Here is a 24895-nt window from a genome sequence, read left to right as displayed (position 1 = left end):
CAATGTGTGCCAACCACATCTTAAACGTTGTGGTTCATTCCACAACTGGTGAACTACCATACACACGTTGGCATGGTAGACAACCTGATCTAGGTTACTTACACACATTTGGAGCCCCAGCATGGGTTCGTATTCCAGCACAACTGAGGCGAAAGGGACAGCATAGAGCAAGACAATTGTTTTTTGTAGGCTACGACTCCAACCACAGGTCTTTTAGGTTTTGGGGACAAGGTGTACACTACTGTGTATTGTAGTGCTAGTGCTAAGTTTCTGGAGCATGTAGGTTGGAACAAGCTAGAGCAGGAAAGCGTTGGTGTTGACTCTATTGTGTTTAGTGACACCCCTGTTACTGTAAAAGGATGTAATGATAAACCTTCAGTAACTGTGAAAGAGGAGGTATTGATAGGGGAGGTAGAGGAAGCAGAAGAGGAGAGTCCAACACCAAGTCCTGTATTGCCTAGACGTTCGACACGTGATAGGTGTCCATCTGATAGATACCAGGCTAGTGTTGTATGTCAAATGAATGTAGAACCATCTAATATTGAAGACATTAAATTGTATCCCAAAAAAGAACAAAGAGTTTGGAAGGGAGCAATGGATAAGGAGTTACAATCCTTGCAGGAGTTAGAAGTATACAAAAATGTTAGACTCCCACCAGGTGAGCGTGCAATTGGTTGTAAGTGGGTCTATAAACTGAAGAAGGGTGTAGATGGGACTGTTACCCATAAGGCACGTTTAGTTGCCCAGGGGTTTGCTCAGTCAAATGAAGACTATGATGAAGTGTTTGCACCTAGTCTGAGGGCTACTACGTTGAGAGCAGCATTAGTTTGGGCAGCTAGAAACAGGTATAAAATAAACCATGTAGACGTAGAAACAGCATATCTGCATGCTCCCTTACATCACACTATCTACTTATCAAAACCACCAGGGGTTAACAAAACTCAGAAGAATGATTGTTGGAAACTAAAAAAGAGTCTTTATGGCTTGAAACAATCAGGTTTTGAATGGAACAGGTGTATAGTAGACGAATTGGTTGAAATGGGCTTTGTTGCCAGTATCGCAGATCCATGTTTGTTTCGGAAGGAGAAGGATGGTGTATTTTCTTTATTATTGTTATTCACTGATGACATAGCAATCATTACTAAGACTGACCAAGAAGCAATAAACATTGTTTCATGTTTAAAAAAGAAGTTCAGGATTAGGAATCTAGGATAAATTAAGCACTATCTAGATCTGGATATTGTAAAGACTGATACAGGTTATAAGATTTCACAGGCTGGAAAAATAAGCCAACTGCTGAAGCGGTACTGTTCTGTTCCAGCCTACTACCGGCCCTGCAGAAAAGGCAGGGACAACCCCTTTACAAAAAAGCAAGAGGCTGAAACTAAGCCTGCCAAATTTATTGACACAAAACACAGCAGAGCAAAACAAAAACACGAACCATGAAACAGGAGCTATTCAAATGGTTGCCTTCAGCAAACCAGCCCTCCCACACATTCCCCCTTTAAACAGTTCAAGGCGTGGCTTCTCTCTGCCTCCTTCCGAGGTGCCCCATTGCCTTCCTCTGTTTACTCCTGATTGACTGCCTCCTGCGTCGGGCATCCTTGAACAGGGCCAGCTGTGGGTCATCTTCATCCACGCTGTCAGGCTCACACAGCTGGGTCTGCGTAGTAACCAGATGAGAGGGGCCTGGCTGAGGGCTCTGCGAAGCCTCAGGACTGTCCTCTGCAGGCTCTCCAAAAAACCCCTCCTCCTCCTCCTCTGAATCGTCCGACCCAACTGCCGAACCCACAGGCTGACCCTGAATCACAACACGTACAACATGGAGCTACTGTATGTAAGCCTACAAAGACTCCAGTGGCACAGGACTTTAAACACGCTAATACAGCAAGTCCTGCTTTTGACAAAACGGTGTATCAATCTTTGATTGGTAGCCTTTCATATCTCAGTAATTGGTCAAGGCCGGATATTTCTTACAGTGTGAACCAATTAGCCAGATATAATGCTGAACCTACTGTTAGGCACTGGCAGGCAGCTAAGCGAATATTGAGATATCTAAAACAAACCATATATTACTCCTTATATTTGGAGCCCAGTCGTGATTTAGTTCTAACTGCTTATGCAGATGCGAGTTTTGCTACTGATGCAACCACTCGAAAATCAACATCAGGTTTAGTGATTATGTTAGGTGGTTCGCTTATAGGGTGGAAATCCATCAGGCAGAAACATATCAGTCTATCCACTGTGGAAGCTGAGTTTTCCTGTTTATCTGTTTTGTGTACTGAATTACTGTTTTATAAACAAGTCTTAATTGACATGGGATTAACTGTAGAAAGTCCATTTCTCGTGTATCAAGACAACCACTCTGCAATTAAGATGGCAACAAATGCAGCCATCAGAACACAGTCTAAGCATACTGATCAACGATACTTGAATGTTAGACAGTGTATAAAAGAGAAACTAATACGGTTGGAATACTGTGCAACCGACGTTAACATTGCAGATCATTTCACCAAAGTTCAGGGTGCTATTAAGCACAAAGCTAGTTGTGAAGGTTATGATCTACGATTATAAAAATAATATATTGTCCTACCCAAAGGGGAGAATGTTAGTCGTGATTACAGCCTAACTGGTTGGGTTGGCAATATATAAGCCATGCTTGTAATGTATTGTATCCCTTTAAATGTGTAATGATTGGCCAATGCTGTGTTCTTTCAATGGCCATAAGAGGGAGCTAGAGACACAGCTTCTCTCTCTCTCTATGTTAGTTACTCTGTTACATTGTTTGCTGATTATTGTTGATTGTGGTTTTGCTACTGTTTGCTAAACCCGAAGAACTGTGTTTTTGACTTTTGGACTGGTAAGATGACTTTGTATTGGATAACTCTTGAACTGTTGACATCTTCTCTGTACCCGTGTTTGACCTGGACTGTTTATTCTTGACTTGTGCTACACCTAAAAGTAAAGTTTTTTCCTTTTTACACACCTCAGTGTATCAGTGTGGTTGCTGTGTAAAACCTGACTACTCTCAGTACCACTTCTTCTGTACATTCTCCTTGTTGGCTCAGGAGATATTCTGCACAAACCCTGTCAAAAGAGTAGGAAAAGCAATACTGGGATACAATCCTTAAAATGACAGAATGATCTCAGTTCGAATCCAAGGCAAACCATTCAATATCACAGTAGTCCAAGTCTATGCCCCAACCACCGGTGCTGAAGAGGATGAAATTGACCAGTTCTATGAAGCCCTACAGCACCTTATAGAACTAACTCCACAAAAATGATGTCCTTATCATCGTGGGGGATTGGAATGCTAAAGTAGGAAGCCAAAAGATAACCGGAATAACAGGCAAGTTTGGCCTTGGAGTACAAAATGAAGCAGGGCACAGGCTGATAGAATTTTGTCAAGAGAATACGATGGTCATAGCAAACACTCTTTCCCAACAACCCAAGAGACGGCTCTACACATGGACATCACCAGACGGTCAACACAGAAATCAGATTGACTATGTGCTCTGCAGCCAAAGATGGAGAAGCTCTATACAGTCAGTAAAAACAAGACCAGGAGCTGACTGTGGCTCAGACCATGAGCTTCTCATTGCAAAATTTAGGCTTAAACTGAAGAAAGTAGGGAAAAGCACTAGGCCACTCAGGTATGAACTAAATCATATCCCTGACAAATATAAAGTAGAGGCGACAAATAGATTTAAGGAATTAGATCTGATAGACAGAGTGCCTGAAGAACTATGGACGGAGGTTTGCAACATTGTACAAGAAGTAGCAGCTAAAACCATCCCAAAGAAAAAGAAATGCAAGAAAGCAAAATGGCTGTCTGAGGAAGCTTTGCAAATAGCTGAGGACAGGAGGGAAGTGAAAGGCAAGGGAGAAAAAGAAAGATACACCCAATTGAATGCAGAATTCCAAGAATAGCTAGAAGAGATAAGAATGCCTTCTTAAATGAACAGTGCAAAGAAATGGAAGAAAACAATAGAATAGGGAGGACTAGAGATCTCTTCAAGAAAATTGGAGAGATGAAGGGAACGTTTCATGCAAAAATGAAAAGGACCAAAATGGCAGAGACCTAACAGAGGCAGAAGAGATTAAGAAGAGGTGGCAAAATTACACAGAACTATACAAGAACGAGCTTAACGTCCCTGATAACCACGATGAGGTGGTCACTGACCTTGAGCCAGACATCCTAGAATGTGAAGTGAAATGGAGCTTAGGAAAGCTCAACAACAAAGCTAGTGGAAGAGACAGTATTCCAGCTAAGCTATTCAAAATCTTAAAAGATGGTGCAATAAAAGTGCTACACTCAATTTGCCAGCAAATTTGGAAAACTCAACAGTGGCCATAGGATTGGAAAAGATCAGTTAACATTCCAATTCCAAAGAAAGGCAAAGAATGTTTAAACTATCGCACCATTGCACTCATTTCACATGCTAGTACAGTTATGCTTAAAATCCTACAAGCTAGACTCCAGCAGTATTTGGATTGAGAACTACCAGAAGTACAGGCAGGATTTCGAAGAGGCAGAGGAACTAGAGATCAAATTGCCAACATATGCTGGATCATGGAGAAAGCTAGGGAGTTCCAGAAAAACATCTACTTCTGCTTCATTGACTATGCTAAAGCCTTTGATTGTGTGGATCACAACAAACTGTGGCAAGTTCTTAAAGAGATGGGAGTACCAGACCATCTTATTTGTCTCTTGAGAAACCTATATGCGGGTCAAGAAGCAACAGTGAGAACTGGACATGGAACCACTGACTGGTTCAAAATTGGGAAAGGAGTCCAGCAAGGCTGTATACTGTCACCCTGCCTGTTTAACTTATATGCAGAGCACATCATGAGAAAGGCAGGATTAGATGAATCAAAAGTTGGAATTGCCGGGAGAAATATCAACAACCTAAGATATGGAGATGATACCCCTCTAATGGCAGAAAGTGAAGAGGAACTAAAGAGCCTCTTGTTGCGAGTGAAGAAGGAGAGTGCAAAAGTTGGGTTGAAACTGAACATTAAGAAAACCAAGATCATGGCATCTAGCCCTCTAAATTACTGGCAAATAGATGGGGAAGAAATGAAGGTAGAATTTTCCTGGGCTCCAGGATCACCACAGATGGGGACTGCAGCCAAAAAATTAAAAGACACTTGCTCCTGCGGAGGAAAGCCATGGCAAACCTAGACAGCACACTAAACAGCAGAGACATCACCCTGCCAACAAAAGAGCGTATAGTCAAGGCTATGGTCTTCCCAGTTGCAATGTATGGCTGTGAAAGCTGGACCATAAGAAAGGCTGAGCGCCAAAGAATTGAAGCCTTTGAACTATGGTGCTGGAGAAGACTCCTGCGAGTCCCTTGGACTGCAAGGCGATCAAACCGGTCAGTCCTAGAGGAGATCAACCCTGACTGCTCTTTAGAAGGCCAGATCCTGAAGTTGAAACTCAAATACTTTGGCCACCTAATGAGAAGGAAGGACTCACTGGAGAAGAGCCTAATGCTGAGAAAGATTGAGGGCAAGAGAAAAAGGGGACGACAGAGAATGAGGTGGCTGGATGGAGTCACTGAAGCAGTAGTCGTGGGCCTAAATGGACTCCAGAAGATGGTAGAGGACAGGAAGGCCTGGAGGAACGTTGTCCATGGGGTCGCGATGGGTCGGACACGACTTCGCAACTAACAACATGTTCTGGAACAACTTATTCCAAAAGTAGAAAGCAACTCTAATATTAATATACAGTAAATATATACAACTTACAGAACTGGATGGAGAATCTAAACCTGTTCAGATGTTGCTACATTAATATCTCTAACAACTCTTGGCAGTGTTTCTGAGTGGTACATGAGGATCACAAATTTCCCTCATATGTATGTTTGTACATAGTTATAGACACCATACCATAGCATACCATACCATACTAATGGATTTGTATATAACAAAATATCCTTGAAATAATTACACCGATCAAAAATTCTGCACGCGGTTGGACTAGAAGACTTGAAGGTCCCTTCCAACTCTATTCTGATTGATTGGTGCTACCAATGAAGCTACCGGTAGATGTAGAAGCAGTTAAACCTACAGTTAACAGCTTTACAGACAAAAATGTACACTTTGTGCTGGTCTGTAATAAAGACTGATTGAAAAATGTGCACTTGTGAGCTATTTTTTTTCCTTTTTTGGCCAGGAATTCAAGTGAAAATCTGCAATTGGATCCGCAACACCAGAAATTAAGGGGGGGGATTTATCCAAGCGCTTCTCCGTAAGAACAAGTTTCATCAACTAGCTCCCTGCAGATGCAATGGATTTTAAATTCAGTAATTCAGTGGGAAACGAAATACCAAGTCGGTTGGCTTAAAAGAAGCTTAAAGGACACTATCTAGCTACCAAAACAGGACCCTAAATCAGGGGTCTTCAAACTCGGCTCTTTTATAACTCATGGACTTCAACTCCCAGAATTCCTCAGCCAGGCATGCTGGCTGAGGAATTCTGGGAGTTGAAGTCCATGAGTCATACAAGGGCCGAGTTTGAAGACCTCTGCCCTAAATAATCGTCTCCAAAGAACGCCCCGGGTTCATTTGAACAGCCCGGGCAAGGGAGGTTGCTCAGCCCTCCTCCGCGTAGTATACCTCCTTCCGAGCATTCGTCTCGGGCGAGGTTTTTTGCATATTCCCGCCTTCAGTTTGACTTCTCGCGAAGACGCAACCAACGCTGGTATTTTGTCCCTCGCGGAATCCCCTCCTCCAGGTGCCGCGCGTTGCTAGGATTTGCCCCCCCCCCCGTAGAATGCCGCGGCGGCACTGAGACTATCGGCGGTTTCGGCCCAGAAGAAGGAGGGGCGGAGGGAGAGGGGGCGGTGCATTGGCGGCAGCTCTGGATGCCTGACCAGAGAGAGAGAGAGAGAGAGAGAGAGAGCGACCCTTTGGCTCCTCCTCCTCCTCTCCGATCCCTGACCTGGCAGCTTAGTGCTTACCGGGGAAGGCTCTACGGCCTCGCTGGACGCTCCATTTTCTCCTCCGGCCCCGCCGCCTCCTCCTTTTCCCACCTCCCTCGACTCCGGGGAGGCGGCTGGAGGCGGCGGCGGCGGCGGCGACAGGCGCTATTCGGGGCAAGATCTGCTGCTAGGAAAAATGGCGGGGAACGGCGCCAGCTTTGCCGGGGCGGGCAGCGGGGAGATCATCCAGCTCAACGTCGGGGGCAGCAGGTGAGCTCGAGCGCGGAATGAGGTGGGGGGGGGAGGGAGGGCGGGCTGGAGGGGATCTTGGCGGCAGATGGCGAGACGAGGGGCGGGGCGTTGTGATGGCACGAAGGAGCGGATGCCTTCAGTGGAGAGAGAGGCCCGGGAAAAGAAGCGAATGGGCTGTCAGAGATGACGCTTGCCCTATCCAGCCTGATGAAATGGCTGCTTTTAAATAATCGATGTCAGGGATCTTGGTCTATGTGGGAGCCTCAGTTCTGGCTATAGATTCGCCCAGGGCAGGGGTCGGCAACCTCGGCTCTTTTATGACTCGTGGACTTCAACTCCCAGAATTCCTGAGCCAGCTATGCTGGCTCAGGAATTCTGGGAGTTGAAGTCCACGAGTCATAAAAGAGCCGAGGTTGCCGACCCCTGGCCTAGGGTCATCTAATAAAAAATATCACCACTTAAAAGAGTAAATTTACTTAAGAGTGACCAAAGGACCACGAGATTCTATGCTTTATACCAGGGGTCTTCAAACTTGGCCCTTTTATGACTTGTTGAAGTCCACAAGTCATAAAAGGGCCAAGTTTGAAGACCCCTGCTTTATACCATAGGAACCTATCCTCGTAAGTTGTCACTGTTTTTCTATGTGATATCCCATGAAACTGATTAGCCAAGCCATTACAGCCTTGGGGGTTTGACTGATTTTTGTTGCACTGTAACACAAAAAACGCGGGTCCACAGTGTGGAATCTCTTGGTTATTTTTCACATGGGACTCAGTTGTCCCAAAGGTGCTTTTGCTAAAGGCAGCTGAATTTGGATTTTTTTCCCCCCCTTTGAAAACGTTTCCTGAACAGAACAGAAGAAACTTCTTGGATGCGATATGAAATGTTTGCAAAGGAAAAAAAAAACCCAAGAAAGTGGAATTGCCTCTTGGGAAAAGTACCTTTTGGGACAACCATGACTTGGGTGATTGAGAATCTCCATAGACATGAGACCCAGCTGAAACAATTGACAAATCACAGGCTACAGCCATATTGCAAATGAGCCATTAGTTACTATACTGATAATTTTTGTGATGCCTTAGTGCAAATATGTGGTTCTGAGTCACAATTCCTCATGGATTCTCTTGATTTTTTACATGGAACCCAACTAAAATTGCTATCACAAGATAATACAGGTCTGCACAAAATGAATGATTTTCAGTGTGATCCAAGTTTTGACTATGATTTCAGCTGGGTCTCTTTAAAAATAATTAAAAAAATCAGGTATTAGGTCTATATTCTTGTGTCATAATACTACAAGATAAGCATCGTCTGGATGACTATCCATGCAGATGGTTGTGACATGTACGCTAATTTGGTGGTTTCAGATGAATATGATGTAAAAATTATGAGGTGCCATATAAACCTAAAGCTCATCTAGTTGAACTTTTTAAAAATATATATAATGATATCTGTATTCAAACAGAAGCCTCAGATTTGGAGTCTTGATCTTCTCCAATTATTATTTAGGAAAATAAATTAATCTATTGGTGGATTAAGTTGAGACCCACTGTTTTTCAGGGCTAGCGAACCAGTGCCAAAAAGTGCAGGACAATATTCTCTTCTATCAGTACAGGACAAGTCTGTTAAACTATGTGAAGATGGGAGAAAGAAGTATCACAACTGAATTAGATGTAATAGCAGTATATTATAAAGTAGATATAAAGAGAGAATTGCAGTTCTTGTTGACAAAGAATAATCAGTCTTGGTGGCTTCTTCCCAATGTGCATTAAAAATTGTTATGCTAACTACCGGTATGCTAGGGAATATGTCAGAGAGCTTTTAAACTAAGTATGGCCTAGAGCCTAATTGAGATATGCTGAATTGAGATTCCAGGAAGTTCTGCCAAGTTCTTTCCTATGAGTTTAACATGCATGAATACTATAGATGGTGATTATGTTATTCACTTGTTGATAAGCTGCATTATGCAAAGCATAGAAAAGGAGCAAGAAATAATGAACATGAGATGAGGAAATGGAATATACACAAATCTAGTTTTTATATCAGCACTAGTCACTAAACCTCATGTCCTATTATTCTTAATAATTAAATTTACGCAGCATCTGAATCCCAACGATTCTGTGCAGTTATCCAGAAGCATCTTTGTTTTCATCGTATCCATGCATCCTTCCTCTCATTCACTTCTTTTTCCTGTAACTATTTTGTAATGCCCCTGATCTGCGTTCATTTCGCCGGAACCTGAAAACCTGGCTTTTCGATTTATCAGGCCTGGACTGAAGGGGTTTTAGCTTTTTAAATATTGTTTTAATTGTTGGGCTTAATTAATTTAATTTATTTTAATTTTATATTATCTTTTATATTATCTTTTATATTATCTTTTATATTGTATTTTATGCTGCCCTGAGTCCTTCAGGAATAGGGCGGTATAGAAATCTAAATAAATAAATAAATAAATAAATAAATAAATAAATAAATAAATAAATAAATAAATAAATAATGCGATTGATTGTCTTTCTGTCTCCATGACAAAGCTACCTCAGTGTGCTATTTTTGTACTGCTCATTCATTTTTGTTTTAAATTTACATTCATTTAGGTTTTGACATTATCTCTTGTTTTACCAAAATACAGGTAGTCTTTGACTTACGACCAGTTGTTGAACAACAAAAAAGTGCCCATATTTGGACTTCAGACTGCAAGATATGCTGAACAACTGCTGTAAAAAATGGTTGAAAAAGATGGGCCTGGTCCTATGGTGCCTTGACTTAATGACCACAATGACTTATGACCAGAATTCTCATCTCAATTGTAGTTGTAAATTGAGGACTACCTGTATGTCTTAAAATGACCCACTCCTACTCCAGTTTATTTTTGTATGTCTCTTGAGGTAACCAATCATATTTTAACTTCCAGTGGTTAATATAGCCACCGTCTATTCTGTGTGGCAGAACTTCAGCTTTTGAAAACATCTTTTCAGTTATCTTTTCTAGGGGCTAAATATAACTACTCTTTATAGGGCTTAATTTCCAGATCCCTTACCATCTTAGTAATCCTCTTACAAAACTGTTTCATTTTATCCTCACCCTTTATAATTGTAGCCAGAATTGGACACAATTCCTCAGTAGGAAAACCTATTCACATTATAATATGTTTTTTTAAACTAACAAACTTTCTCACAATCATACATTTGTCAATTATTTGAAGAGCAAAAATCTGGACAGCATGCATCCTACCCAAGGGGGGGGGGACATTATCTTTCCCTATATTCTCCTGTTATAGGTTTTTTTTATCTGAATTTTGCTAAACCACTCTAGGCACATTTAAAAAGTAATCCCTCTGTAGTTTTTGCATCTATTTTCCCTTTTTACTGTGGAATAATAACATTATTTAAAAGATCAATTTATAGTGGCTTGTTTAAGGTTAATCAAACCCATACTTTGACATATCTTCTGTCAACATTTTCTTAAACTGATCTGCTGAAGCTTAGCACTTATCATTGAAATGATACTTGTATAAAAATATGCCAGCATACAGAAATTCCTTGGTCAATTTTTGGGAAGCTAGTACGGGGTTGTGCGTATTCTACAGTTATTTGTTAATTCATGTTGAGTAGTAAAATAATTAATACACTCCTGTTTATTAGTACCAGGATATTGTGGTGATTTTATGGTCTTCTGCACAAGCAAAACATTACCACATCATTGATAGTTGCTGACCTACTTAAGACTGCTGAGGGATTCAGTATTATGATGATGAAACCTCTTGTCAGCATACTTAATTTTCCTACAGAATGAATAATAGAATACAGTGCTTATTTCAGATGAGATAAATTGAAGGTGCTCCAAGGAATGTACCTATCTTTATGAGGGAAAAATAAATAAAACATGCAGGTCACAGTTGGAAGCCAAGGAATATCCCCGTACAGTGATTCAAAACATAGTGCTTGTACAGCATGTGCTGGCAACTCCTTAAGGTGTGTAGAATATCTGATCTGTCTGTCTGCCTCTCACACACATACACATATATCACATTCTTTGAAAAATTAGATTAGTAATTCTTATACATCTCAAAATGTTGGGCAATATTATGTCTCTTGGTGCAGTAAAGATGGAATTATTTTAAAAAATGATACATCCAATTAGCGTAATGGGTCTATGCCTTGACATTATTATTTTTAAGAAAGACAAGATTGGTACCTAGTGTTTTTATTGGTCTCCAAGTTAGATACAAAGACTTTAATTAAAAGAATAGATTGTTTAGGCGTGATACAAATCTCAAAGAATATAAGGAACAAATAGTGATTACTAATAATACACATTTGTTATATGGCTAGTGTTTGCATGAATCGGGATGGCTAGAAACACTAGACTAAAAAAATTGGTTATAATTCCAGATGTAGTTATGGCATAATAAGAAATAGAGAAGACAAACACTTTAAGTGATATACGCTTTCTAAACGCAAAATAAATATAGTTAGAATAAAGCCTGTAAGACTTTAACACTCTTATACACAAAGCATTTGTTTAGCTTGATTTAAATTAAATTAAATTTAATTGAGCCTTGGTGGAGCAGTGGGCTAATGCCTCCTTAAGTAACACCAGCTGCCTGCAATTAGTGCAGGTTCGCATCCCACCAGGCTCAAGGTTGACTCAGCCTTCCATCCTTCCGAGGTAGGTAAAATGAGGACCCAGATTGTTGGGGGCAATTAAGCTGACTTTGTAATAATGCCGCTTGGGGTTTGTGTGAAAGCCCTAATAAGCAGGCATATACATAGAATGAAGGCTACTGCTAAGCTTGTAAGCCGCCCTGAGTCTTTGGAGAAGGGCGGGATATAAATGGAATTAAAATAAAATAAAAAAAATAATATAAAAAATTTAAATTATCTGGACTGAGTTCGACCCTGTTTCCCCTGATGATGTGGACAGGATCATGGGGAGACTGAGCACCACCACCTGTTTGTTGGATCCGTGCCCCTCCTGGCTAGCTTATGCGGCTCGGGAGGGAACACGAGGCTGGTTCCATGCAGTAATAACTGCTTCTTTGAAGGAGGGTGTCTTCCCTGCCGCCTTGAAGGAGGCGGTGGTGAGACCCCTTCTCAAGAAGCCTGCTTTGGACCCGGCTGTTTTAAACAACTATCGTCCAGTCTCCAACCTTCGCTTTCTGGCGAAGGTTGTTGAGAGTGTGGTGGCGCATCAGCTCCCTCTGTTCCTGGAGGAAACTGATTATCTGGACCCGTACCAATCGGGCTTCAGGCCCGGACACAGCACGGAGACGGCATTGGTCGTGCTGGTGAATGATCTCTGGAGGGCAAGGGACAGGGGTTGCTCCTCTGTCCTGGTCCTATTAGATCTCTCAGCGGCTTTCGATACCATCGACCATGGTATCCTGCTGCGGCGTCTCAGGGGGTTGGGAGTGGGAGGCACCGTTCTACGGTGGTTCTCCTCCTACCTTCAGGGCCGCTCGCAGTCGGTGTTGACAGGAGGGCAGAGATCTGCCCCGAGGCCTCTCATTTGTGGAGTTCCTCAGGGGTCGGTTCTCTCGCCTCTCCTGTTCAACATCTATATGAAGCTGCTGGGCGAGATCATTCGTGGTTTCGGGGTGGGGTATCACCAGTACGCTGATGATACCCAACTTTTTCTTTCCACCCCGAACCAACACAGTGATGCCCTCTCCGTGATGTCCCGGTGCCTGGAGGCGGTTCAGGTCTGGATGGGGAGAAACAGGCTTCGTCTCAATCCCGCCAAGACTGAGTGGCTGTGCATATCGGCATCTCGGGTTAACCAAGTTATTCCACCTCTAATGATGGGGGGTGAGGTGTTACCCCCCGTTGATAGGGCTCGCAACTTGGGCGTCCTTCTGGATTCACGGCTCAATTTTGAAGATCACATAGGAGCCGTGACCAGGGGGGCTTTTGCACAGGTTCGCCTGGTGCGCCAGTTGCATCCCTATCTGGACCGAGACGCCCTACGCACAGTTACTCATGCGCTTGTGACCTCCCGTTTGGACTACTGTAACGCTCTCTACATGGGGCTGCCCTTGAAGACCACTCGGAGGCTTCAACTGGTGCAGAATGCAGCCGCGCGAGTTGTAATGGGGGTTTCCCGATACTCCCATGTAACACCTCTACTCCGCGAGCTGCATTGGCTTCCGGTTGCCCTCCGGGTGAAATTCAAGGTGCTGGTTATTACCTATAAAGCCCTACATGGCCTGGGTCCGGGGTATTTGAGGGAACACCTGCTGCCGGCTTCAAACGCCCTTCGCCCAGTGCGCTCCCACAGGGAGGGTCTGCTCAGGGTTCCGCCGGTAAGAGATTGCCGGCGGGTGACACCCAGGGATAGGGCCTTCTCAGTGGGAGCGCCTGCCCTCTGGAACCAGCTGCCGGTGGAGCTGAGGACTGCCCCCGACCTCCGATCATTCCGCCGGGGCCTGAAGACCTGGCTCTTTGAGCTCTCGGGCCCAGGCTGAGGAGAAAATTATTTTAATTGGGGTTTTTAATAGCACAGGGTTGATTTAATATTTTTTAACTTGGCTTTTAACTTTTGTATGTTTGATTTTTAACTCCCTGTAAACCGCCCTGAGTCCTCAGGGAAAGGGCGGTATATAAATGCAATAAAATAAAATAAATAAAATAAATAAATAAATTACATTAAGTTCGAAAGCACGTAAAAATGCAAGTAGAAAAATAGGGACCACTACGGTGGGAAGGTAACAGCGTTCCGTGCGCCTTTGGCGTCTAGTCATGCCGGCCACATGACCAAGGAGACGTCCTCGGACAAACGCTGGCTCTTCGGCTTTGAAACGGAGATGAGCACCGGCCCCTAGAGTTGGAAACGACTAGCACGCATGTGCAGGGGAACCTTTACCTTTTTTAAATTAAAGAAGTTCAAGTAAAAAAACAACTTTCCCATCTTTTTGTCCTATCTGGTGGCCCACCTTTTGTTCTTCCCACTTTCCCAAATTGCTAGAAGGTTTCTGGATAGTTTTGTGGTTGGTGTAAGAAAGGAAGAAGAAAGGATTCAAAATCATACTTCATTCACTTTTTAAAATGTATTTTGCTAACAGTGTAACAGTTAGTAACAGTTTTTGTTACTATTTCTTTTACTAACAATAGGCTTTTGTGATTAATAATAGCCATGATTATTTTAAACATTAATTTTAAGGAAAAGTTATTTTGGTTTTGTGAGTAAAAACAAAAGTGATGTCCTAAACTATCGGGTTGCATCTCATACTTTGGTCTCTGTCTAACCAATTAGCCCTCATTAAAATGTGCATTTACATTTTGTAAAAGATATAATATATTTATATCATTAAGACATATTTTGTTATACTTTTTAGCTGATTAAACTGGTAATTTTAGATTTAGTTTCTTGTATTCATAAGTTGTTTGGATGGTACATACAATCTTCAGAGCCATGCAGAAAGAGATGTCTCTGTTTCTTTTACCATGTAAGCATCAAATAAAAAGAAAATAGGCTTGTGTCTATTTATTTACATGCTGATCATCCTTAATATTTCAGATGATTTATTTCAGGGCAGGGTTAATTATTGTTGCATATACTGCAGAGGTGTCAAACTCGCAATGTCATGTGATGTGTCATGACATATCGTGACTTTTTTGCCATTTCCAGCAATGTGGTGGATGCAGTTTTGCTATGATGCATCCGGCTCACAGACCGGCAGTTTGACACCTCTGATATACTGTATAGTTGCACTTTCCTCACACTTTCCTACATATTTCTAACCTTTTAAAACCTATTGTATTTTTTCCTCGAGGAAGACAAACAGCAAAAATGGTGCTGAAAGTAAGCTGAGGATGAATCCATGGATTACTTGACTTTTCATTGTAGAATTCAAAGTGTCTTCTTTGTTACCAAATATTTGTACAACTTGATAATTCAACAACTGGTTTAGTTCACATACAGTCACGGCCAAAATTGTTGGCACCCCAGAAATTTGTCCAGAAAGTCAAGTATTTCTCACCGAAAAGTATTGCAGGAACACATGTTTTGCTATACACAGGTTTATTCCCTTTGTGTGTATTGGAACACAAAAAAAAGGGAGGAAAAAAAGCAAATTGGACATAATGTCAAACAAAACGGCAAAAATGGGCCGGACAAAATTATTGGCACCCTTAATTTAATATTTGGTTGCACACCCTTTGGAAAAAATAACTGAAATCAGTCGCTTCCTATAACCATCAATAAGCTTCTTACACCTGTCACCCGGAATTTTGGACCACTCTTCCTTTGCAAACTGCTCCAGGTCTCTCTTATTGGAAGGGCGCCTTTTCCCAACAGCAATTTTAAGATCTCTCCACAGGTGTTCAATGGGATTCAGATCTGGACTCATTGCTGGCCACTTCAGAAATCTCCAGCGCTTTCTTGCCATCCATTTCTGGGTGCTTTTTGACGTATGTTTGGGGTCATTGTCCTGCTGGAAGACCCAAGATCTCGGACGCAAACCCAGCTTTCTGACACACAGCTCTACAGTGCGACCCAAAATCCTTTGGTAATCCTCAGATTTCATGATGCCTTGCACACATTCAAGGCACCCAGTGCCAGAGGCAGCAAAACAACCCCAAAACATCATTGAACCTCCACCATATTTCACTGTAGGTACTGTGTTCTTTTCTTTGTAGGCCTCATTTCCTTTTCGGTAAACAGTAGAATGATGTGCTTTATCAAAAAGCTCTATCTTGGTCTCATCTGTCCACAAGACGTTTTCCCAGAAGGATTTTGGCTTACTCAAGTACATTTTGGCAAACTGTAATCTTGCTTTTTTATGTCTTTGTGTCAGCAGTGGGGTCCTCCTGGGTCTCCTGCCATAGCGTTTCATTTCATTTAAATGTCGACGGATAGTTTGCGCTGACACTGATGCTCCCTGAGCCTGCAGGACAGCTTGCATTCCTTTGGAACTTGTTTGGGGCTGCTTATCCACCATCCGGACTATCCTGCGTTGCAACCTTTCATCAATTTTTCTCTTCCGTCCACGACCAGGGAGATTAGCTACAGTGCCATGGGTTGCAAACTTCTTGATAATGTTGCGCACTGTGGACAAAGGCAAGATCTAGATCTCTGGAGATGGACTTGTAACCTTGAGATTGTTGATATTTGTCCACAATTTTGGTTCTCAAGTCCTCAGACAGTTCTCTTTTCCTTTTTCTGTTGTCCATGCTTAGTGTGGCACACACAGACACAGAATGCAAGGACTAAAAGATATTAAACAAAAAGTATATATAAAAACAAAAGCCTAAGAGGAATCTAAAAGGAAGGGTAATGGTGTTAGATGATTGTGGGGGATAATAAAGGTTAATTAGTGGAAAGCTACATCACAGTTTTAAAGCACTCTAGTATGGTAAGCTGAATGCTCATTAAGCTGTGCAGAACCTAGCAACAACATATATTGTGGCAGGGCTAATATTTGAAAGCAGCAGAGAGGTGTAGAATTGTCCTGTGCACCCTAGGTATTTTATTTATTTATAAAATTTATGCAGTAATTATGAGATGAGGCTAGTACGAATGTCTCTGTAATGCAGGCACTGGAGAAGCACATGCTGTATTGTTTTTGTGTGTCTAGTCTTAGGGTCATTATCTGTCTAGTCAGGTAGATCTGAGAAAAGAGCATGCTATGTGCCAAACTAAAGGTCTTCTGATGTTTCTTCAAGATTAGTTAATTATGTCATAGAGAAGGCAGAGTTGGCTTGTTGATTCACTGGCAATAAAGGTTGGGGACCTGGATAGGTTTAGTTGATGCTCTGTGTTCGCTACATGCTATTTAATGTGTGCTTTGGCCTGATTATATACCTTGCTGAGAAGGAGGCCTAGAGAGAAACCCAAAGATGAGATTTTACTTGCCACTGTCTTTTTCCATGTGGACGGAAATTCCTCCCTCATAGTTAATTTACTTACTGGGCAGGAGAGATGCCTTGATCATGGAGTTCATGCGTGAGTGCTTCTTAGCATGAGGCCAGGTTATTTGAGGGACTGCAGTTACACCCAGATCTGGCAGAAGAGGTATGTTGTGGGTCCTGTCTGTGGAGTTACATCTGGCAGGACCCAGATGTAACTCCTTTTCTGCCATGGCACCCACCCTATGGAAATTATCCTAAGGTGAGATTGGCCTCATCTATCCTGGCATTCTGGAAACTCTTTAAACTTGGCTATGTCAACAGGTCTGGGGATGGCAAGGGAATGATAGTTTCATTATACAGCTTAATCTGATGGTGTGCTAGTCTTTTATTATAATATTAATTTTTTTAAATTTGAATGTTTTTAAAATTGTTTTTATGGTTGTTTTGCACGCCATTCCGATACAAATTGCATGAGATGGGCAGCTATATAAATATGATTAATAAATCAATTAAAATGCTTGTTTTTAACTTGTCTTAGGTTAGGGTGGTTCACACATTAAGCTTTGTGACAGTATGAACCCTGCTACTGGGAACTTCTGCAAAGCATGTTAAAATCAATATGTATAGTATGTCAATGCAAACTGACGCTTATGAGCAAGGAAAATCCTAACTATTTTGACTGATCTTGCATTTGATCTCTCTTTTGCATTTTAAAAATTGTGTAGACAAGGTACAAAATAATCAGGAATAATTCAGGGAACTACAATCAAACCATGCAGCCTTATTTGGACCTCATATAAACCATACCTGAAAAACAATAAATCTACAACAAGTCATGTTTTAATTATAGCATGTTGCTCTAAGTAAACATAATAATCCAAAAAGCTAATTCAAGTTTGGCTCAGCTATGAGAACTTCTCAGGCTTGTCTTCCCTGTTCCAAAGTTGTCTTGTCTCATAGACTTATGAGCAAGTATAGGTCTGGTGTGAGTAATTATTGCATTGCCAGTTTTAAACCAAAGAATCAGTCATTTAATATTTGACAAACCTTGTAGGCAAGAATTTTAAATATAAATATATTTATATTTATATAAATATAAATATAAAGGTGGCAAATGAAGGTACTTTGTTTCACCAGTAAAACTATTTACAGATCTTTGGATTTAAATCAAAGCAATTCACAATGCAATATTTTTATATGGATATTATTACGTGAAAAATAGAAATACTTATCTGTAAACTAACCACCTTATTGTTTAGTATATATGGCTAACAACTTTAATCAGAATGACGTAACTCATTGGGTTTGTTGAAGAAATATTGAATATTAATGGTGTGGTTGGTTTATATTGTGGTTACCCAGAGTCACTTGTGTGAGATGGCCTGCTATATAAATTGGATGGATGTAAGGTTATGGGTATACTAGTGTTCATTAATAGCCCTCTGTGTGAGTGTGTGTATTCTTTAGACATGAATACACATACTTAAAATCATTTACATGACTAGAAAAGAGGGAAAGGATGTAGTAGTATCACTTTGTAGTTCATCTTGGCTACTTTGTGTAACTCTTTTACAATAACTTGAAAATAAATAATAGGAATAAATTATCAGGTGATAAATGCTCCCTACCCTTGCTTTAAAGTTAAAGGTCTATTTTGTCAGTCAAGATTCAAACAATTAAACTCAAGCAAGTTCCTGGTGCTCACCCAATATAATTTTTCCCTTTGAAGAACTGATTTGTACGCTGTAATCAAAAATCCCTTTATCTCCATTTCAAAAGCAGCTTTTTGAAGAAAGCTGGGAATAAAACTAGAATGGAATTGTTCTTTTCCACCCAATGGGCAATCAAGCCACATGAACATGGTGACATCTCATGACATTGGAAAGTAGAGATAATTAGGTCTGTAATGGCAAAATTATCTCTTCATCAGGTCAGATTTTAACATATAGTATTTACTGCTGAAAGCATATTTGGTTTCTTTTGATTGAACCTGTAGATCTGCTTCTCTTTTCATCTGTCTTTTCTAGGTTCAGTACTTCACGACAAACACTAATGTGGATCCCTGACTCCTTTTTTTCCAGGTATTTTGCCATTTACTTAATTAAGTCATTTTTACTTGAAAGAGGCTTCAATGAGACTAACTCCCCTGTTAAATGGGAAACCTTAATAGATTATGTCAATAGGATTGGGTTTTGGTTTCTGTCTTACATTGGGAAATTTTATTACTGAATTTTGTCAAGTAACAAAAAATCCTAAGCAACCTGGCTCCCTTTCTTACTGTATTCTCTGTACTAAGAAACAAAGGTTAATAATTTGAGGGAACATTGCTCTCTTGTGGATTATGTAAAATGCAAAAAAAAATATGTCTGATGTCTTTGAAATGAATTTTTTAACTGCGCTCTCTTATTTTTGATTTTTCTAACTTTAATACCATTTTTAGACCAAAATTGTCTGGAATAGCTTTTAGCCTTTTTTTGCGTTATTGATTATCTTTTGATTTATAATACTAATGCTGAACTGAAATAGCTGGTGTACATTTTATTATATTATGAAAGAATCTATCCCTCTGTTCGTTGTATAGCAAATTTAGGATTACATTTTGTGACTGATATGGCTGCATGCTACCTAGCTAACTGAGTTAGTAATACTATAATGGCTGCTGTTTTTCTGCAGCCAGTATTTTCAGTGCAAATAGCAGAGGGGAGAGGATATTGAACTCCTTTCTCATAACGCTATTCCATCTCCACCATTTTCAGATTGCTTTTTCTGCCATGAGATCCCAGTTAAATATTACTGGTAGTATAAAAATGAGTTTCAGAGTGAAAATGGCAGGTAAATAAAGGATAACACACTGCAAATCTTGAGTCTTAGAGCACATAGGGGTTATTAAATTCTATTAAGATCTTTATATTATAAGCCTTCTTGTTTGAAATTTTATTTGGCTACTTTTTATTCATAACTCTTTATGAGCAGAAATGGCTAGAAATACAGCTGCTTTTCTGTTTCCCTCATTTCAGCCAACTTCAAATGTATTCACTATCTTTCTGAGATTCATTTTACTTCCATAAGAGTCCTCCATACTGAAATGCCTGGGGGCTCAACCTCTTATTCCCATAGTATGGTGACTGGAACCATCCACTCAGAAATGAGTGAAACAGTATTTCCAACCCCTAATCCTTGCAGACCAAATAAAAGCATATTTCAGATGATGATTGACTGCTGCCAAGAGATTCAGAAGGACTATGGAGTTGGCCTTTCTCGGTCTAAGTTTGGTCATCAACAATCAAAATCATTTGGTCATCAACAAGAGCAACCAATGAGGAGTTTCTGTGCCATGCTCAGGTGTGGACATCGATTGAAAAGGTTTCTTCTTCCAGAGCCCTTGTAACTACCTCTCCATGTTGTTGTTGCTGTTAGCTGCGAAGTCGTGTCCGACCCATCGCGACCCTATGGACAACATTCCTCCAGGCCTTCCTGTCCTCTACCATCTTCTGGAGTCCATTTAAGCTCACGCCTACTGCTTCAGTGACTCCATCCAGCCACCTCATTCTCTGTCGTCCCCTTCTTCTATTGCCCTCGATCTTTCCCAGCATTAGGCTCTTCTCCAGTGAGTCCTTCCTTCTCATTAGGTGGCCAAAGTATTTGAGTTTTAGCTTCAGGATCTGGCCTTCTAAAGAGCAGTCAGGGTTGATCTCCTCTAGGACTGACCGGTTTGATCGCCTTGCAGTCCAAGGGACTCGCAGGAGTCTTCTCCAGCACCATAGTTCAAAGGCCTCAATTCTTTGGCGCTCAGCCTTTCTTATGGTCCAACTTTCACTGCCATACATTGCAACTGGGAAGACCATAGCCTTGACTATACGCACTTTTGTTGACAGGGTGATGTCTCTGCTTTTTAGTGTGCTGTCTAGATTTGCCATGGCTTTCCTCCCCAGGAGCAAGCGTCTTTTAATTTCTTGGCTACAGTCCCCATCTGCAGTGATCTTGGAGCCCAGGAAAATAAAATCTGTCACTACCTCCATTTCTTCCCCATCTATTTGCCAGGAATTAAGAGGGCCAGATGCCATGATCTTGGTTTTCTTAATGTTAAGTTTCAACCCAAGTTTTGCACTCTCCTTCTTCACCCGCAACAAGAGGCTCTTTAGTTCTTCTTCACTTTCTGCCATTAGAGTGGTATCATCTGCGTATCTTAGGTTGTTGATATTTCTTCCGGCAATCTTAATTCCAACTTTTGATTCATCTAGCCCTGCCTTTCTCATGATGTGCTCTGCATATACGTTAAATAGGCAGGGCGACAGTATACAGCCTTGCCGGACTCCTTTCCCAATTTTGAACCAATCAGTGGTTCCGTGTCCAGTTCTCACTGTTGCTTCTTGACCCGCATATAGGTTTCTCAAGAGACAAATAAGATGGTCTGGTACTCCCATCTCTTTAAGAACTTGCCACAGTTTGTTATGATCCACACAATCAAAGGCTTTAGCATAGTCAATGAAGCAGAAGTAGATGTTTTTCTGGAACTCCCTAGCTTTCTCCATGATCCAGCGTATGTTGGCAATTTGATCTCTAGTTCCTCTGCCTCTTCGAAATCCTGCCTGTACTTCTGGTAGTTCTCGATCCACATACTGCTGAAGTCTAGCTTGTAGGATTTTAAGCATGACTTTACTAGCATGAGAAATGAGTGCAATGGTGCGATAGTTTGAACATTCTTTGGCACTGCCTTTCTTTGGAATTGGAATGTAAACTGATCTTTTCCAATCCTGTGGCCACTGTTGAGTTTTCCAAATTTGCTGGCAAATTGAGTGTAGCACTTTTACTGCACTGTCTTTTAAGATTTTGAATAGCTCAGCTGGAATACTGTCACCTCCACTAGCTTTGTTGTTGCTCAGCTTTTCTAAGGCCCACTTCACTTCACATTCTAGGATGTCTGGCTCGAGGTCAGTGACCAACTCATTGTGATTATCTGGGACATTAAGCTCATTCTTGTATAGTTCTTCTGTGTAATTTTGCCACCTCTTCTTAATCTCTTCTGCCTCTATTAGGTCCCTGCCATTTTGGTCCTTTATCATGCCCATTTTTGCATTAAACGTTCCCTTCATCTCTCCAATTTTCTTGAAAAGATCTCTGGTCCTCCCTATTCTATTGTTTTCTTCTATTTCTTTGCACTGTTCATTTAAGAAGGCATTCTTATCTCTTCAAGCTATTCTCTGGAATTCTGCATTCAATTGGGCATATCTATGTTTTTCTCCCTTGCCTTTTGCTTCCCTCCTTTCCTCAGCTATTTGCAAAGCTTCCTCAGACAGCCATTTTGCTTTCTTGCATTTCTTTTTCTTTGGGATGGTTTTGGTTGCTACCTCTTGTACAATGTCGCGAACCTCTGTCCATAGTTCTTCAGGCACTCTGTCTATCAGATCTAATTCCTTAAATCTATTTGTCACCTCTACTGTATATTCAACAGGGATATGATTTAATTCATACCTGACTGGCCTAGTGCTTTTCCCTACTTTCTTCAGTTTAAGCTTAAACTTTGCAAGGAGAAGCTCATGGTCTGAGCCACAGTCAGCTCCTGGTCTTGTTTTTACTGACTGTATAGAGCTTCTCCATCTTTGGCTGCAGAGCATATAGTCAATCTGATTTCTGTGTTGACCATCTGGTGATGTCCATGTGTAGAGCCGTCTCTTGGGTTGTTGGAAAAGAGTGTTTGCTATGACCATCGTATTGTCTTGACAAAATTCTATCAGCGTGTGCCCTGCTTCATTTTGTACTCCAAGGCCAAACTTGCCTGTTATTCCAGTTATCTTTTGGCTTCCTACTCTAGCATTCCAATCCCCCATGATGATAAGGACATCATTTTTGGGTGTTAGTTCTATAAGGTGCTGTAGGGCTTCATAGAACCGGTCAATTTCATCCTCTTCAGCACCGGTGGTTGGGGCATAGACTTGGACTACTGTGATATTGAATGGTTTGCCTTGGATTCGAACTGAGATCATTCTGTCATTTTGAGGATTGTATCCCAGTATTGCTTTTCCTACTCTTTTATTGACTATGAAGGCTACTCCATTTCTTCTGAGGGATTCTTGCCCGCAGTAGTATACCTGATGGTCATCTGAATTAAATTCACCCATTCCTGTCCATTTTAGTTCGCTGATACCTAAGATGTCGATGTTCAGTCTTGTCATCTCTTGTTTGACCACGTCCAGCTTTCCTTGATTCATGGATCTTACATTCCAGGTTCCTATGGAGAAAAAATCTTTACAGCATCGGACTTTCCTTTCACCACCAGACACATCCACAGCTGAGCGTCCTTTCGGCTTTGGCCCAGTCGCTTCATTCTTTCTGGCGCTACTAGTACTAGCCCTCTGCTCTTCCCCAGTAGCATATTGGACGCCTTCCGACCTGAGGGGCTCATCTTCCAGCGTCATATCGTTTTGCCTTTTGGTACTGTCCATAGGGTTTTCATGGCAAAGATACTGGAGTGGGTTGCCATTTCCTTCTCCAGTGGATCACGTTTTGTCAGAACTCTCGGCTATGACCTGTCCGTCTTGGGTGGCCCTGCACGGCATAGCTCATAGCTTCATTGAATTACGCAAGCCCCTTCGCCACGACAAGGCAGTAATCCATGAAGGGGATTACTCTCCATAACCTACCTTAAAAGCTTGGAGACTGGGTAGTAATTACAGAGTTTAGATAGATCCTAGATCAGCCTCTTACAAATGAGCCCTCTTTAGGGTTTTTATCAAACATGTGGCAGAAATCACCTTCTCCCTTTGGAAGCTAACTTGCAGTCCAATACATTTAGTAACAGTAACAGAAACAAATTTAGAAGGGATCTTGCAGGTCATCTAGTCCAACCCCCAGTCACGCAGGAGAACTATACTATTTCTGGCAAATGACTGTCCAGTCTCTTCTTAAAAGCGTCCGCAGCTTCCGAAGGCAATTTGTTGCACTGGTTGATTGGTCTCACTGTTAAGAGTTTTCTCCTTAGTTCTAGGTTGCTTCTCTCCTTGATTAGTTTCCATCCATGGTTTCTTGTGTTGTCTTCAGGTGCTTTGGTAAATAAGTTGGCTCCTTCTTCCTAACCCTCACCCCTTCAACTATTGAAAGACTGCTATCATGTTACCCCTGGTCTTTCTTTTCACTATACCAGTTATACCCAGTTCCTGCAAGTCGTTCTTTGTATATTGCAGCTTCTAGGCCTTTAATCATCTTTGCTGCTTACATTTATTTGGTTCATCTTTTTTCTGTCTCTTATTCAAATTAGATTGTAATTTAGATTTGTTGATTTCAGTTTGTTGAGTGGAAGAATTTCAACACTGAAAGATGAAACTGGTGCTGTGAGTATTTTGCTTTGTAATCGTATTATAATGTGAAAATTGATTAGGTTTTTCTGGTAAATCTGTTGGATTCAGAATAATTCATGTAAGATTAACTGAATAAATGCAAATATGTCACAACTGTAAGTTAGTATAAGGTAATATACTGTATTATGTTGACTTAAAATAATGCTTCAAAGAGATAGTTTAAATCATGCATTTGGGGTGAGAACTATTACTGAAACAGCTTGTTTTAAATCTGAATACTGTAGATTCTAGCAACTATTTGGCAAGCTCAGAAATCAAAAAAATTGAACAAAAATTGAAATTTTAATGCATGTTTAAGTTACACCCACAGAAATAAATATGACTTTAGCATGCATAATTATGACAGGATTGCTTTCTTAATTTAAAATATCCATGTAGGCAAATAAATCAACTCTCTCTTCTTCTTTGTAGATATTTATTGATAGAGATCCTGCAGCATTTGCACCAATTTTAAATTTTCTTCGAACAAAGGAATTAGATCTGAGGTAAGTTAGATTTTCATATTAAACTGT

At 41.1% G+C, this 24895-nt stretch overlaps 1 protein-coding gene across 2 annotated transcripts in view; it reads left to right on the top strand.

Moving 5' to 3' along the window:
* Window positions 1-6847: 6847 nt before the first annotated feature.
* Window positions 6848-24895, top strand: part of KCTD3 (potassium channel tetramerization domain containing 3) — a 46529-nt gene continuing 28481 nt past the window's right edge. The window contains exons 1-4 of one of the 2 annotated variants that reach the window (XM_081312884.1): window positions 6848-7198; window positions 19056-19109; window positions 24311-24356; window positions 24795-24868. In XM_081312884.1, the coding sequence (XP_081169010.1) occupies window positions 7125-7198; window positions 19056-19109; window positions 24311-24356; window positions 24795-24868 (248 nt within the window). In that variant the 5' untranslated portion in view covers window positions 6848-7124. Of the gene's footprint in view, window positions 7199-19055; window positions 19110-24295; window positions 24357-24794; window positions 24869-24895 lie in introns of both variants that reach the window. The other variant, XM_081312883.1, reaches the window with a different exon arrangement.

The sequence above is a fragment of the Vipera berus genome (assembly GCF_964194415.1).
Source record: "Vipera berus genome assembly, chromosome: 1".
NCBI classification, from domain to species: Eukaryota; Metazoa; Chordata; class Lepidosauria; order Squamata; family Viperidae; genus Vipera; species Vipera berus.
The sequence above is the reverse complement of the archived record's forward strand: the minus strand, read 5'-3'. Positions and strand labels throughout refer to the sequence as shown.